Below are 14,132 nucleotides of genomic sequence, written 5' to 3'. Positions count from 1 at the left end.
AAGATCTTTAACCTACAGATTGTTTCTAATACAGGTACAGGGAGGAGCTAGAGGTAGAATGCCTATCACAAAAGGGAATTGGTGATCCTGAGCAGACGCTAGTCTCTCACATGTCTGAATTTCATGCTATTATGTAAACTAGTGAGAATATTTCAAGAGTAACTTTGAAATGTTGTGTTGCAGCTCATGGAAGCCCTTAAAGAACAGGAGGAGATAAATTACAGATTGCGACAGTATATGGACAAGATAATTTTGGCAATCCTAGACCACAACCCATCTATCTTGGAAATAAAGAATTGAAGAGAATATGAGAAGGAAAAGCAGCAACTGCCTGATATTTCTGCACATGCCACTGGATCTAAACAACACTCTGATACTGTAAATTAATCTATAAATATATATATACACTACGTGTGAGTGTGGGTGCGCGGGTGTGTTTATATGATGTTTGGTACACTGTTATTTGTCATTGAATTGGCTTGGTTAGACTTTTTCCATGCACTTTCAATACCTGTGATAAGATGGATACTGTATATTAATGTAATAACAATATAACTGGATCATGCTGTTTTAGATATTGGACAAAATGACTCTACCTCTAGTTGTAAAGGTAAAAAAGACAATGGAAACATATGGATGTGGCCCTAACTTTAGGAGCAAGAATTGTTCTTTCGTTCTTCCAGGAATTTGGGTACCGCAAACCAATTAACATACCCAGGTTCAGTTCCTGACTGGTGCTGACTGTGTAATTTCCTATTTGATTTAGTTTTAGTACTTAAACTACACGTAGGTTAAAAAAAAAACAAACTTTGGGGAAAAGGAAAGACACAAAGTAAAAGGGAAGAAGAGGAAGATATTGCAGAATTGTTGCTATTTGTGAAAAATCACCATCCACTTGTTTGCCACTGTCAGCACGAAGTGCTTTTTATGTAAGATCACTTTGGAGCCTGCTTTGGGATGCTCTGAGCCAGCCTGCTCTTTAGCGTGTGCACGCGTGTGTATTTTTTATGTCAGGGTCCCTGTAGCATTGAGGCTAAGAAGCTTTTCAAATCTGTTCCCCTATTTTCAGGGGTTTACCATGGGCCATTAAGATGAATTCTGGGATCCTGCCCCTTCCCTTCACCCTTAATTTTAAAGATTTCACTGAATGAACATGTTCCAGTTCTTACAAAAAAAAAAAAAAAAAAAAAAAGAAAAATTGCATCAAATAGCTCACTTCAGGGGGAGGAGGAGCAGCAGCCCTTGAAATTACGTGTTGAGTTGCTTTCCCACCCCAGATGCTCTGCATTCCTTTGAGACTGATATTTTGTGGGCAAGCTGTGGAGAGGACCTGTTGGGTCCTAACACAGTGGTGGAGAGAAGTCTGATGTGGAGTGACTTTTACCTATAGGGCAGTAAAAAGAAAAAGAGCTTGGTCTTGCAGAAGTTACCAATCCAGACTGAGTACTCACATGCATATCTAAAGCTCTGAATAGGGAACACATCCTGATTTAGATGAGCAGTTGTGCAGGTGCTTAACTTTAAATGTGTACTGTGACTGCTCGTAGAAGTCAGTGGGACAGAACATAAGCTTTAAAGTTGAGTGTATGCTTAAATGCTGCCTTAAATAGGGATGGACTTCAATGTGTGCCTGTGTTCTCCTGAGCTGGATCTGTGTACTGTAGGGCTAGGACCTTTTTAATTAATAATGTAGTTTGTATAAGGAGCTTATGGAATTGTTTGGATAGTTGAATGCTTAAAAAAAATTTTATTCCATCCACTTTTTTAAAAGTAAAAATTTCACACTTTTGATTCACAGCAACTGGTACAGAAAAATAGGCCCAAGTATCTGGCTTTCCCCAATGCATAGAGTTGTTTCCACTATTGAATACACTCCCCAGAAGAATGTTACAGTAGCAATGACTGTGCTTTTCTGTGTATTTCTTGCTGTTGGCAGTGTCTTGCCCCTAGTATTCTCTTGATGTATCTTGGTGTGTATATGTGATACATTTTTCCTGAATCTGAATACATAAAACATGTATTCAGTTATGGATGTAAATATATATATATTTTTCTGCAATCTCTGTGCTCTTGCCTTCAGTGATGTGTTACTGGAGTGATGGGAAGGGGGGGAAGTACTGAAATCAGGTTTTCTTGAAGGCAAGAAAATAAAAACAATTTGTTTCTATGTATCTGCGTTAGGCAGGTGTAAAGTAACTGGAAGGCGAAAGGATCAGAGGAATAACTATGGGACACAACACCCCAGTGCACAAAGGTACCTGTAGGACTTCAGTGCTCTGGGAGAAATGGTACAGTCTTGTTCAATCAGTGATGTCTCAGGGCTGGTTTCCTGAGGCTCTAGGGCAAGCCGGAGGAAGGGATTTAAAGACTACTCCTCTGCCTCCTGGGGATGGTGTAAAATGTCCTGTGCTAAATTGCAGCAGCTTCTGTTTGTGGAGAAGCAGGTGGAACACCATGGACACCCCACACATGCACCTTTCCCACCTGCTGCTGCTTCTGGATGTGCCACCTGTAAGGTAGGAGAGGAACAGTTAAGCCAGCTTGGTGCTACCTACAGCTCCCTGCCTACAGGACTCTTTACCTGCACTTTAGTGATGGCATTTCCCTCTGTGTGGTGCTATCTGTGGGTTGTGCCAAGGACTTTGCTCTTTTTATAGGCCACAGAGAACTGTTTCAAATTGTCAGGTGGCTGTTGCTAGCCTGCTGTGACAAGCAGGGCTGGGTGAGCCAGCAGCCCTGCTACTGGAACTGACTGTGTTTGGTAAGTTACACTTCTGTCCCGCTCTCATGCAGTGGATTTAAAGACGCAGGTCAGACTGGTGACTGCATGTTTTCCCCTAAATATTTTTAAGTAAACTGGACTTAGCTTCAAAACTCTAAAACCCATTCCCATTAGGGTAGAACATCAGCAAGTGTTGAGGACTATTTCACTGAAAATTATGCTGAGCACTTGGGAAGCAGAGAGCCTGGCTTACTTCACTGAGACCACAGAGCCCATGGACATGAACAGAAGATGACATGACTGTAGCGATAGCCAAGTTTTTGTGCAGGTAATTATATGTAAGAGGTGAATAGTCACTAATAGTGACAAATAGTCACTACATCTAGCTGAAATCCCGAAAGCGGTATTCTAGCCAAGGGAACCCAGCAGTGCATTTTCTAAAGACTTGCAGGACTTCTTTTTTAGCTCTGTACCCAACTGCTTTAGCATTTAGAAGCTCTTCCTTGCTCCAGTGTTTGTATTTGAAGAGTTGTCTTACCACCATGTTGGTGGTGTTTGTAGCTTTGTTTTATTGCAAAAAGGAGTTATACTTCTGCTCCTGTGGGGCCCTCAGTGTGGTACTGCTTTCTGTTATTGTTCAAATTCATATCCAGATACTTGCTATGTTTGACAAATAATGTTAGTTGGAGGCGAGAGAGGCATTTCACTGGCAGATACATTTTCCTCTAAGGTATTGACCTCTAAAAATACTAATTAGCAATTGCATTCTTAGACTGAGTAACTACGGTAACTACAGGTATTAGACCAGCTTGCCTTGCAGTCCAAGCCTTGGAGAACCCTTCTATTCCAGAAAAGAAGTCATCATGTTTTATGACATGCGGGTAACTTGGTAATAAGGGATCACTTGATGGGTCACTGGGGCAAGGAGAAGTGTAATCTGATATTAGTGTTGCAGAGAATGCATATTGTGACCAAGTGTCGGGCAGACACATTGGCAGAACAGACAGGAGATGCGGGAGATAGGGAGGCACTGGTTTCAGTGTCTATTCTCTGATAAATTTCTTACTTTACCGTGGGCTTCCTTTGTGCTCACAGGCCAGCTGGGGAAGTACAGTCTGCCTCTGTGTCAGTGTTACTGTTGGTGGAACAATGGCTTCACTTCCCTGGGTAAATAACTTCAAACACAGAAATGTGGTATCATCTTATTCTAGCAATACTCAAATGCAGTAAATATTCTTGTGTCAAAACTGTGCTTCTTATTTAACCCTCGGGGATGCAAACACAATCCAAGGTACTGTATCTTGATCCGCTGCTTAGTTCATTCTACTGCAGATTCTGAAAAGCTAAATGATATTCTGGTCAAACCAGTTGCAAACCACTGCAGGTGGTTTTGTACAGTGAAAAAAACCTACTTGCTTCTGGCTAGAAGCTGTCCTTTGTCAGGCTAATCCCACACATAAGCTACTGCAGAAAAAACACCTCTTTCAAGACTTGCACTTAAGAGTACCTGAAATGTAGTCTCCCAAGATTTTTCTGATACTGGCTGCTTCTCTCCAGACATCAGTCTTCGGCTGCTGCCTAGTTCTGGTTCCAGAGTGTGATGCTGATTCAGAACTACCTTGACATCAAAAGAGTATTTTTCAGCTTTTTTAATAACTTCTGTTAAAGACTCAAGCTGTTTGAGAATTTGTTGTTTTGAAGTGCAACAGTGACAAAACTGTAACCATCCCATCTATTTTTAAGGAGGTTTTAATATGCAAATTTGTAGCAAGTCTCAAAAAAAATCCAATACACTTTTGCTGCCAACTTTCCTTTTATGGTCTTGGGAGAAATTCAGATGTTTCTCAGCCAGCTCTGTAGGGAGTTGAACACAGCGTTATTAATTCTCAAAGATGCGTGTATCAACAAATATTTTGCTGTCTGAATGCAGCAATGCTCCATTTACTTTGGTAGAACTGCATTAGTCTCCAGAGAGGATCTTGGCCTACAGTATTTAGGCTCCCTAATCTGGTTAGTAATTGAGGGCTTGGAAGCTAATATATAAACATACGTTGTGGCCTGCTACATCAGTCACTGTTCAGCAGTCTCTGCATCATAGTGCTGGTGACACGTGATGAATCTAAGAACTAGAATTTACAAATAAATGAATACTTTTTCTTCTTCTTTAATGGCAGTGAACATACAGTGGTTTTCTCTTAAAACAAATACTGTATGGTGTGGTCTGAGGGATTTTTTCCAAGGAAGGAAGGAAGTAGCAGCTGATCAAACACTTGCTGAATCAGTGGCTTGGCTTACATTGATTTAAGTGAAAACTTGACTCAAAACTTTAACTGAGCAGTTCCTGGATTGGTTCTGGTGTTAGTAGCAATGCTTGTATTCTTGTTATGTCATTTGCTACTCAAGAAACATTGTCAAGAAGGCATGACAAGTGATGTAACACAGCTGATTTTAAAGGACATAGCTCCACAGTTGCTGGCGCTTTGTTCCTTTGCAGCATCCTCGGGGTTTTCTCAGTATTTTTCAATTCAAGACATTGATCCAAGGAGCAGTTTGCTGTTGAAGCATGTGGCATGTGTGGGTTTCTTATTTAACGAAATTCTGTGTGTACCTTTAGAGTTTGATAAGGATTGCAGTAGGTGTTTGGTCTGAATGCTGTAATCCTGCATAATGCACGGGGAGTTGCTCTGATGTGCAAGAGAGTTGTTTCTTTGTGGGATTCTTCCCCAGTATATCTTCTGTTGACACTTACACTCTTGGTCTTGTCCCCTGCTGCTGTGCCCGCTGTCAGAGTGTCTGCGTGCCTTGGGGCAGCCACTTTGAGCAGATGGGAGGGACAAACACAATATTCTTGACTTCAGTACGGCTTTAGCTACTGAGATGAAGAATTTTAGCCCTGTCTTTATACCAGGCCAGTCCTGTCCACATCTTTTGTGTGGTCCTGAAAACAAGTTGTGTCCCATCTACATGACAAAATGTTATAGCTGATTCTTGTGATATGCGAGCAAGTAGGGTGAATAAGCCTGAAGTCCATCCAGGTAAGGTATCATTGGGACATCCCCATTAAGTTTTGCCTTGATTCTGTATAGCTGTCCAATTGCATGCTGTACTTACACACTCTGTTTGCAAGGCGCGACGCAGCCCTACTAGCTTAGCCTAGCAAGCATACCTTATACATAATGACAGCAGTTATTAAGTTAGAAAATCTGCAACGAGGGTCCCTGTACCATAGTTTGCCACAGTGTGGAGCCAGCTGACAGTGCTACATTGTGTTCCATAAACTTTTTTTTTTTAGCTTACTGGCCTAAGTCTCAAAGTTTTGTTCAACTGGGAATAGTACCTATTCAAACATACAATTAGAGAGAGATTGCTTTTTACTTAAGCTTTATACCTAATGAAAACATATATTAACAAACATGGACTTCTATTTAACAAACATATATATAATTTACACGTTTCTTTCCCAAATTAAGTAAAGGTGGCCCATTCACCTACATCAAAACCAGTAGTTATTTTCCACTTTAGCAAAATAGATGACAATTCCAATTAAAATATTTGATGTCCAATTAAAGATAAATGATGCATCATGACTACAAGTTCCTCTTATCCATCCCTACCTTTATCATTTACCAAGGATGATCCTTCTAATTACCCCAGGGGCTAACCCTAATCCTAGTCGTCGTAAGACAGTTTAGTTGTACCCTTGATGATGTAAGAAAAAGGATAGAAACAGACTTTATTGGGAAAGATAAACAGTACAACTACAATCACTACTATCTACTACAATAAAATTATGACAATCATATATTAAGTTCTTACAATGGTTCTTGACTGACTCGTAAATATATACATAATATCTACCGAGGTAAATAATGCTTTGTTTAATAAATAACAAGCAACCTTTTCTTGCCAGGAATTGGAGAGTCCCAATGTTTTTAACACTTTGTAATTGCCTTGATACCATTTTCCACGCACTCCCACAGGAAATCCCTTGAATTTAATATCCTTTGCGTTTGTCAGTTCCTGAATTTGATCTTTGAGGTGTTGGTATTTCCTTACTTTCTCTGCCGCCATGTCTGCCAGTGATGTTGATTTACTTTCATTTAGAATTGTGATGTCCACAACTAGTGCTTGATCCCCCTTAATGAATATGAGATCAGGTTTATGTAGCTAATTTTGTTTATCTTTTAGCATAGGCTCTTGAAATGTTATCCAAACTTTCTTTTTGGCTTCCCGTATTAGTATTTCACATAGTTGGTTATGTCTTTTTATCCTGGCATCTTGTACCATGGGACAGTATCCGATGGTATGTGCTGCACATGTTTCATTCTCAGCTTGACAATGTCAAAAAGCCTTAACTTGTAACTCTTGTCTTCCCCTTGCTAGGAATTCCCTTGTGGGATACACGTTTGCTCTTAATTGTAGTGCAGTGATGAGTTTTCTGTGGGGAATGCCTCTATAATGTTCAATCCAGCTGTTACTGATTTTATCCTTCTCAAAGTTGGTAATTCCATGGCCCTGGGACAGCAGCTTGGTCCAATTCATAAACTCTTGTTTTCTCCAGTTACACAGTTTAGGAAAGATAGGTTTTGGAGCTGGTAACTCCCATTCTGAAGATGGTTCATCATCGCCCAATTCCTCTGATATTAACATAACCGCCCTTGGGTCCCAAATAGATGGAATTTTATTCTTGTCTCTTCCAGCTATAACCCATAATTTTTCAAATTCTTTTTTGAGCCCCACTTGTTTTACAATTGTTCTTGTTGTTTCATCCAAAGACTGCGCAATTCTGTGCAGTCTTCAGGCTTGTACACAGGGGATCAGACCAGAGAGTCTGGTAATACCTAAACCTCCATCACACGTGCTGGAATATAGGATGGCATCACAGGTACTTGCTGGTAGATGTAGCCGTTTCTTGACCGCTGTTCGAATTGCAAGGTCAAGTGTTCTAGGTACATTACTTTTACATCAGCTTGGTCTGCTAAGTAGATCAATCGTGGGATAGTATATCCCTTCAAGATGTCTACCTTCTGAAGTGGTTTCAAAGAAGCTTCTCCTATCTGTTTAACCAATCCTTTATCTTCTCCCGTAGTTCTGGTTTTGATATTCCAGTCCATGGGTCTACACATAGTCCCAAGTACTTTTCAGAAATACCAGGTTCAATCATATTAAGGAGGGTGCCATTAATTAGCCACAGAGGACAGTCATTGATTGTATATGAGTCCTGTGTAAGTTGAATATAAAAAACATGGCATTTCTCCCCCTGTGTCTTGAGGCCTGTCAAGTCACAGAAGACCTCTAAGATTATAAAATTCTTCTGCATTCCGTCCCATGATCCACTCAACTGTACTAAGTCACCTGCAAAAGCCATGGTTGTTACGTGTTTCGAGCAGTGTTGGAATCCATTTCCCTCTTCCTCTAACTTGCAGAGTAGGGGATCCACAGATAAGTTAAATAACAATGGAGACATTGGATCACCTTGTTTCACACCAATTTGAATCCCAGTAGGACTCAACTGCTCATTCCTCATATCAATATGAGTATTGATGTTTCGATACAGATTCATAATCAGGGTGATAATATGATTGTCCACACCCTTTTGTCTCAGAGCCATAATGATGTGAGAATGGCTCACGGTGTCGAAGGCTTTGGCTAGGTCAATGAAGAGTGCTCCTGGAGTCGATGTTCTTTCTTGGCATTCTTAATCAAAAATTGTAATAATTTTAAATTTTCTGCACACCCTGCTGATCTAATAAATCCCCTTTGTCGCAGATTAATGGGGCACGCCTTAGTCACTCTTGCTGTCAGGATCCTTGAGAATAATCTCAAGATAATTGATCTGATGGTAATTGGTTGCCAAGTATTGACGTCCTGCTGGCACTCTGGCAAGGATGATTTTGATATTAACACAGTCTGACATTCTTTTACCACGTCTGGTACAGTGCCAGATACCAATCACAGATTGAATAGCTCCATCAGTTGGGTAAAGTGAGGGTCTATCTTGATGATATCCCTCAAGCTTAGTCCATCTGGTCCTGGTGCTGTGTTCTTGTTCATCTCTGTGATAGTTTTAGAGATTTCTTTCACCGCGATCATGGCTTTGAATGCCGAGTTGTCTGCCTGACCAATGGTTCTGAACGCACCTAGGCCCTTGAATGTTACCGGCAATTCCCACCTCAACTTGAACACCTCTTGTACCTCATCTTGTGGGATACTGCACCTCAGGGATTCCACATCATCCAGGATGATACTGGCAAGTTTCCCTCTATCCTGGTAAAACAGCTGCTGGAATCGTAGGAATTGCCCCTGCTTTACAGCTCTCTTCTTCATCCACTCCTTTGGTGGTTCCAAAGTACGAGTTTTCCGGTCCATTTGATGCTGTTGACCTTGGCTTGCTTTCAACTCAGTGGACTTCGTGAACAGGTGTGAATAGCAATCCTCAATCACCTCATCAGCTAGTGCTGAAGGAGCATCTTTCCCTTCAATCACCTTTTCAAAGATTCCCTGAAGAATGGGCAGTTTTCAGATGTTAACCATTCAGAGATTACCCTCCAATAATGAGACCTCAGTCCTCCATCCACCTGTGGTCCAATGTTTGCAAGATGTTCCCCCTCTTTTCTAGCCGTTTCTTCCAATCTTGATCTTTTTCCCTTTTCACCAGGCTCTTGTGAAGACCCCTTCTTTTATCACTTATCTGTTTGGTTGTTTTTGACGGAATATATTCCGCAATCAACTTAATGATGTTTTTACTTCCCTCATGCTGTTTATCCAACTTCCTCAATAACTCCACCTCCTCTTCCATCACTGCTGATGTACCCCTCTGGCAGTACCCACTTTAGGGCAAGTGGCAGCAATCCGCTCAACATTTCTCATAACTGAATGGGCCAAGTTCTTATGTTGCCCCAGGCCGATTTTTTCATCTCAAATGTCCTCTTGCATTCCTCACATTTCCAACCCTTCACAGGGGCAGCTTCCACAACCCCCTTGCACTTCAGAAAATGGCAGGCAATACTATGGTGTTTCACATTAGTTCTCCCACGCTGAGCACATTGGAACAAGATCTTTTTCTTCCCATGTGCTCTCTTTAGATGTTCAATCAAACCCGATGTTTTTCCTATCCTGTTTCCACAGCATGGACAACATGGATTTTTGTCAGGGATCTTTACCACCGGTATACCCCCAGCTGGCAAGTCACCACTGGGGCCCAGGATAGGGGTCGATAGCAATAGTAAAAGTCCTAGCCATGGCTCCAGGAGGTAGGAGTTCCCCCTCCTTTTCACTCTCTTTCTCCTGTAGAGATGGACTGATAACATTGCCCCTGAGGCTCAAGGAGACAGGTACCTCATATACCTCTGGTAACATGGCCAGATTGTCAGTCAAAGTAGAAGAATGCTGGCACTCTAAACCAGTCATCTCTGAGTTGACAAACTCCAATCCCCTCAAATCAAACCTTGCTTCCAGCTGCTTCTCGTGGTCTTTGATGGTATGAATGACCACATTGTCTCGCAAGTCCAAAGGACTTGTTTGTGTGGCCACCGATACGAATGCAATTTGCATTGGCTGACTCATTTTCCCAATCCAAGATTGAGGGTAAGTATAAGCTGGACAGTACCACCCTCAAGGGCCATCAGACTGGGCCCAACTACACCCCTGGGCACAGGTGTTGGGCAACGATAGAGAACTGGTGCCAGAAATCTGTTTCACCTTAAGAAAAGTACTATCGAGTGGTTGGTGGAGCCAGTCAATAGGGAGGAAGGAGCCATAATTCCCACTCTGGGCAGAGATCATCTTGGTTACCCTGAAGTGCATCCAGTGGGACCACATGCAGGTGTGACCTCTGCAGCTCTGCCCAGTGAGTAACTATGATCCCATCTTAAGACAGTCATAGTTACTCCCATAGTTTGGACACCTACCCCAAGAATCTGTATTTCTTTTTTATGTAGGTGTTGTAAGTGGTGCAGCTGTGACATCTGAGCTGTCAGCTTTCGCATCACCATTCTCAGCAGAGTGACATTCATCCTGGCAACCTTCCATAAAGCCCATTGTGCCCTGGCAAAGGGCATGGAGGTGATTGTTTTGGCAGACACACGTTTGATATGCAGACGGTAAGGGGTGCAGGAGGGCTGCACTTACTCTTCCACCCAGACAGTTGGAAGAGTGATCTTCTTACACTACCCAACATCAGCCCCATTTTATTTAATACCTTACCCATAGCTAAATTATTCTGGCTTTGGAGAAAGGAAGTCAGAAGGGGAACCAAGAATTTTATATCATGTGAACACTTTAGTATGCTACAGGGCAGTAAATGTTGCACTGACGGTATGTTTAAATACTGAGATATTTTGAGAATTACTGTAAAATCATTGTGGGAGCCATTTGGTTTGCTTTGTTGCACAGACTGTACTTATATTTTTTGCATGGTTACATATTTTAGTACTTGTGCCTTTTACTTCTCTGTTGATACATTTTTTTTTTCACATTTTATCTCCTATTCTGGGCACTTTTGATATACACTTTTTTCATTTGATCTTCATCTCTGGTTTTCATGTGATGTACATGTGTATATATAAAATAGATCAGATTTGTATTCATGTGCCTCTGAGATGTAAAAAATACTCATTTTGTACAGGTTTTTTTAGAAGCACTAGGTCATGGTCTAAATTATGTAGCAAAGGAAATTTAACATAATTAGCAGTTCTTTGTCTTCTTTTAGAAATGTTGTGTCAGATGGCTGGTCTCTTTTATAAGGCAATGTCACACACACACTCCCCAGATTTATTGTTCTAGTATCGTTATGAGACCAATTCTATCCACTTGTTGGTTTCGGTTAATTCAAAATAATAAAACACCTAACTAAATGTAATGGTCCTGACTTGACAATTATAGTTTTTATTCACACTAAAGCCAATTTGCTGCTTTTTATACTTGAAATGGACACCAGACCAAAATCTCATTTGAACACGTTGCCCATTTCAGGTTAACTTCAGTTCTGGGATTATTTTTGTGAGAGTGGGCAAGTGATTTACTTTGCCCATTGAAACGGAAAGAGAAATAGCATTATCAATTCATAGACTCTCCCTCTTAGAGAGGGTAAAATGTTTTAGATTACTTCTGTTCCCTCCCTGGCTTCTGTGGCAGCTTTTCCTAAGGACAGACCCTGGACCTGCATGACTGGAGATTGTCCTCTTGCAGATGTGAGAAATTGGGTGTCTCACTTTTTTCACATTTTGGCAACTGTGGAATAAACTCCTTCCCTTGGTGTTTGTAGCACAGCACTCTCCTGCAGCATTTGGGAAGCTAAATAGATGTTGTGAGACTGGGCCATCTGTAATTCTGGCAACCAGGCCCGGTCCTAGAAGTGTTCTTCCCTCCCACCAACCTCTTCTTGAGTTGGTGCTTTCATTTCTTGAGTGTTGACCCCCTCATCTGGTGAGATGCATGAATTGTTCCCTCTCTCTCACCTTGTGGTTTATCAATACCCAATCACCAGCCCCTGGACACAGTGAGATAATAAATTGTGGTAAGTCACAAGAAAGAAATCATCAATATCCCCTAAATCTCCCAAAACACAAAGTTTTGATCTATAAAATAATATGTTCCATTCTCATGGAGCAGAATTTTTTTAACTGAATTTGGTACCCACTTGACAGATTATAAAGCTGCCTTAGAAGCAAGGAGGTGGTTTTATTTTTTACTTCAAAGGCTGCTTGGTATGAAAATGAGCAAAGTCCACTCGCTCTATTGTTACTAAAAAAACCTGAAAAAAGCAGCCAGCAAAAGTGGCATACGACTATTTTTAATCTCGTTCTGTAACTTACAACACAAAAGTGAAGTGATGTCAGTACTGTTGCAATGTGCCGTTACACTATTTTCTCTGTATTTTCTTGGAATACTTTCTGGGGACAATAAAGCTGTTCTTGCTCATGTGGATCCTTTCAGGTAGCTGTAATGTACAATCAGATATGTAAATAAATTATTTGCTTTCCCTGCATGACTAAAACGTTGTCTGTAGTGGGTGACTGATTCTATGTCCCTCCTTACCCTGCATCCCCAGCACAGGCAGCGTATACCCAAGTCTACTTCTGTAGTTCATTTAAAGAAGGATTGTACAGTTCTGCTCTCGCCTGCCCACATGCCAACTTCATTAGCTTTGGCCGAGTTACACGGATGTCACTAGGGACTGAGTTTGTCTCAGTACGTGCCTTATCTGACAGCCACAACTATGTTAAATTTCCAAGAGCTTTGTGGAGTACATAATGCCGAAGCTTCAAGGGACCGACCCGTTAATCTCTCCACCCATAGCGCTCCCCTTCTCAACTGATGGGAACTCCAGCTGAGAGCTGTTTGCAGGATTTGGAGCCAGTTTTTTAATCTGACTTAAATATAATTATTTACTGACCCTTGTGGCTAATGAGCAAGTGCTTCGACTACTTTCCTGGGGAGCAGCGAGCTGCCGTGGGCAGGGCACAGCCCGAAACCATGTCCTTGAGAGAGTCTGGTGCTGGTGCACAGTCTGACCACAGGGCACTGGAGAGAGGAGGTTCACGGTTAAAGGCGATGGTTTTCCCCCTGCTCACCCGTGCCAGGGAGAGGCCTGAGGGAAAGCTCTGCCATGGGTGACGTGGCACCAGCCTGCCCATTGCCAAGCCCCCAGGAGCGGCTGCGGCTCCCAGCTGGGCTCGGACAAGTCCTCCTAGGATGGGACAGCAAAGTTTGTCCGTGAGGGGTCAGGGCAGTGGTGGGAAACCTCGGGCAGCGGCTGGGAGCTGGGACGCATCACCAGTGCAGCGTGTGAAGGCAGAGGGGACAAAAGGAGACCCTCGGTCCCGTGTGGGCGCAGACCGTGACTCGCCATCCCCAGCGAAACAGGCCCTGTGTGAGGCGGGAAGGCAGAGGACACGCCGGTGCCTGTGGGGCCCCCTCGACCAATGCTCTGAGGTAATTTTTTTTTATCTCCTCCTCTTTGAGCTGCCAGACCTGCTGGCTGCTTCTCTGGTCTTTATTTTAACTGCTAGAGTAAAAAAATAACCTAGTAAGCGACTAGCTGTTTAGGTTTGAGGCTACTTTTTGCAAGAGTCCGTGTGAGGTGAGGGGAGGGTGCTGCGGGCACGGTCACATCAGGGACAGCCGGCCCCGGGGCCGCTGTCTGTGGGCTCCATTACCAAAAAGATGGGTTCATTAGTTTCGGAAAACGCTGCTGATAGAGGGGCAGCTACAGTCAGCCTGCAGAGGTGCTGGGTGCTTCTTACTGGGAAAAAATGGGGCCTTTCTGTGGTGTGCTGGGGAGACTCCCAGGGTGAATCATGTCCTCAAGCAGCCCTGTGCAGCCCTTTGCCCCGTGCTACCTGCCCGGCAGCCTGTCAGAGGGACACCATCAGAGTTAGCCTGGAAATGCCAGCAAAGCCCACGCTGA

At 42.6% G+C, this 14,132-nt stretch overlaps 1 protein-coding gene across 5 annotated transcripts in view; it reads left to right on the top strand.

Moving 5' to 3' along the window:
- The window catches only part of RAB11FIP4 (RAB11 family interacting protein 4), a 139,257-nt gene extending 126,538 nt beyond the window's left edge, over nt 1–12,719 (top strand). For all 5 annotated transcript variants that reach the window (XM_052807698.1, XM_052807696.1, XM_052807701.1 and 2 more), the window contains one exon: nt 184–12,719. In XM_052807698.1, coding sequence (XP_052663658.1) covers nt 184–300 — 117 coding nt within the window. In that variant the 3' untranslated portion in view covers nt 301–12,719. The remainder of the gene's footprint in view (nt 1–183) is intronic.
- The last annotated feature ends 1,413 nt before the right edge of the window (nt 12,720–14,132 follow it).

The sequence above is a fragment of the Harpia harpyja genome, chromosome 14 (assembly GCF_026419915.1).
Source record: "Harpia harpyja isolate bHarHar1 chromosome 14, bHarHar1 primary haplotype, whole genome shotgun sequence".
Classification (NCBI taxonomy): Eukaryota; Metazoa; Chordata; class Aves; order Accipitriformes; family Accipitridae; genus Harpia; species Harpia harpyja.
The sequence above is the reverse complement of the archived record's forward strand: the minus strand, read 5'-3'. Positions and strand labels throughout refer to the sequence as shown.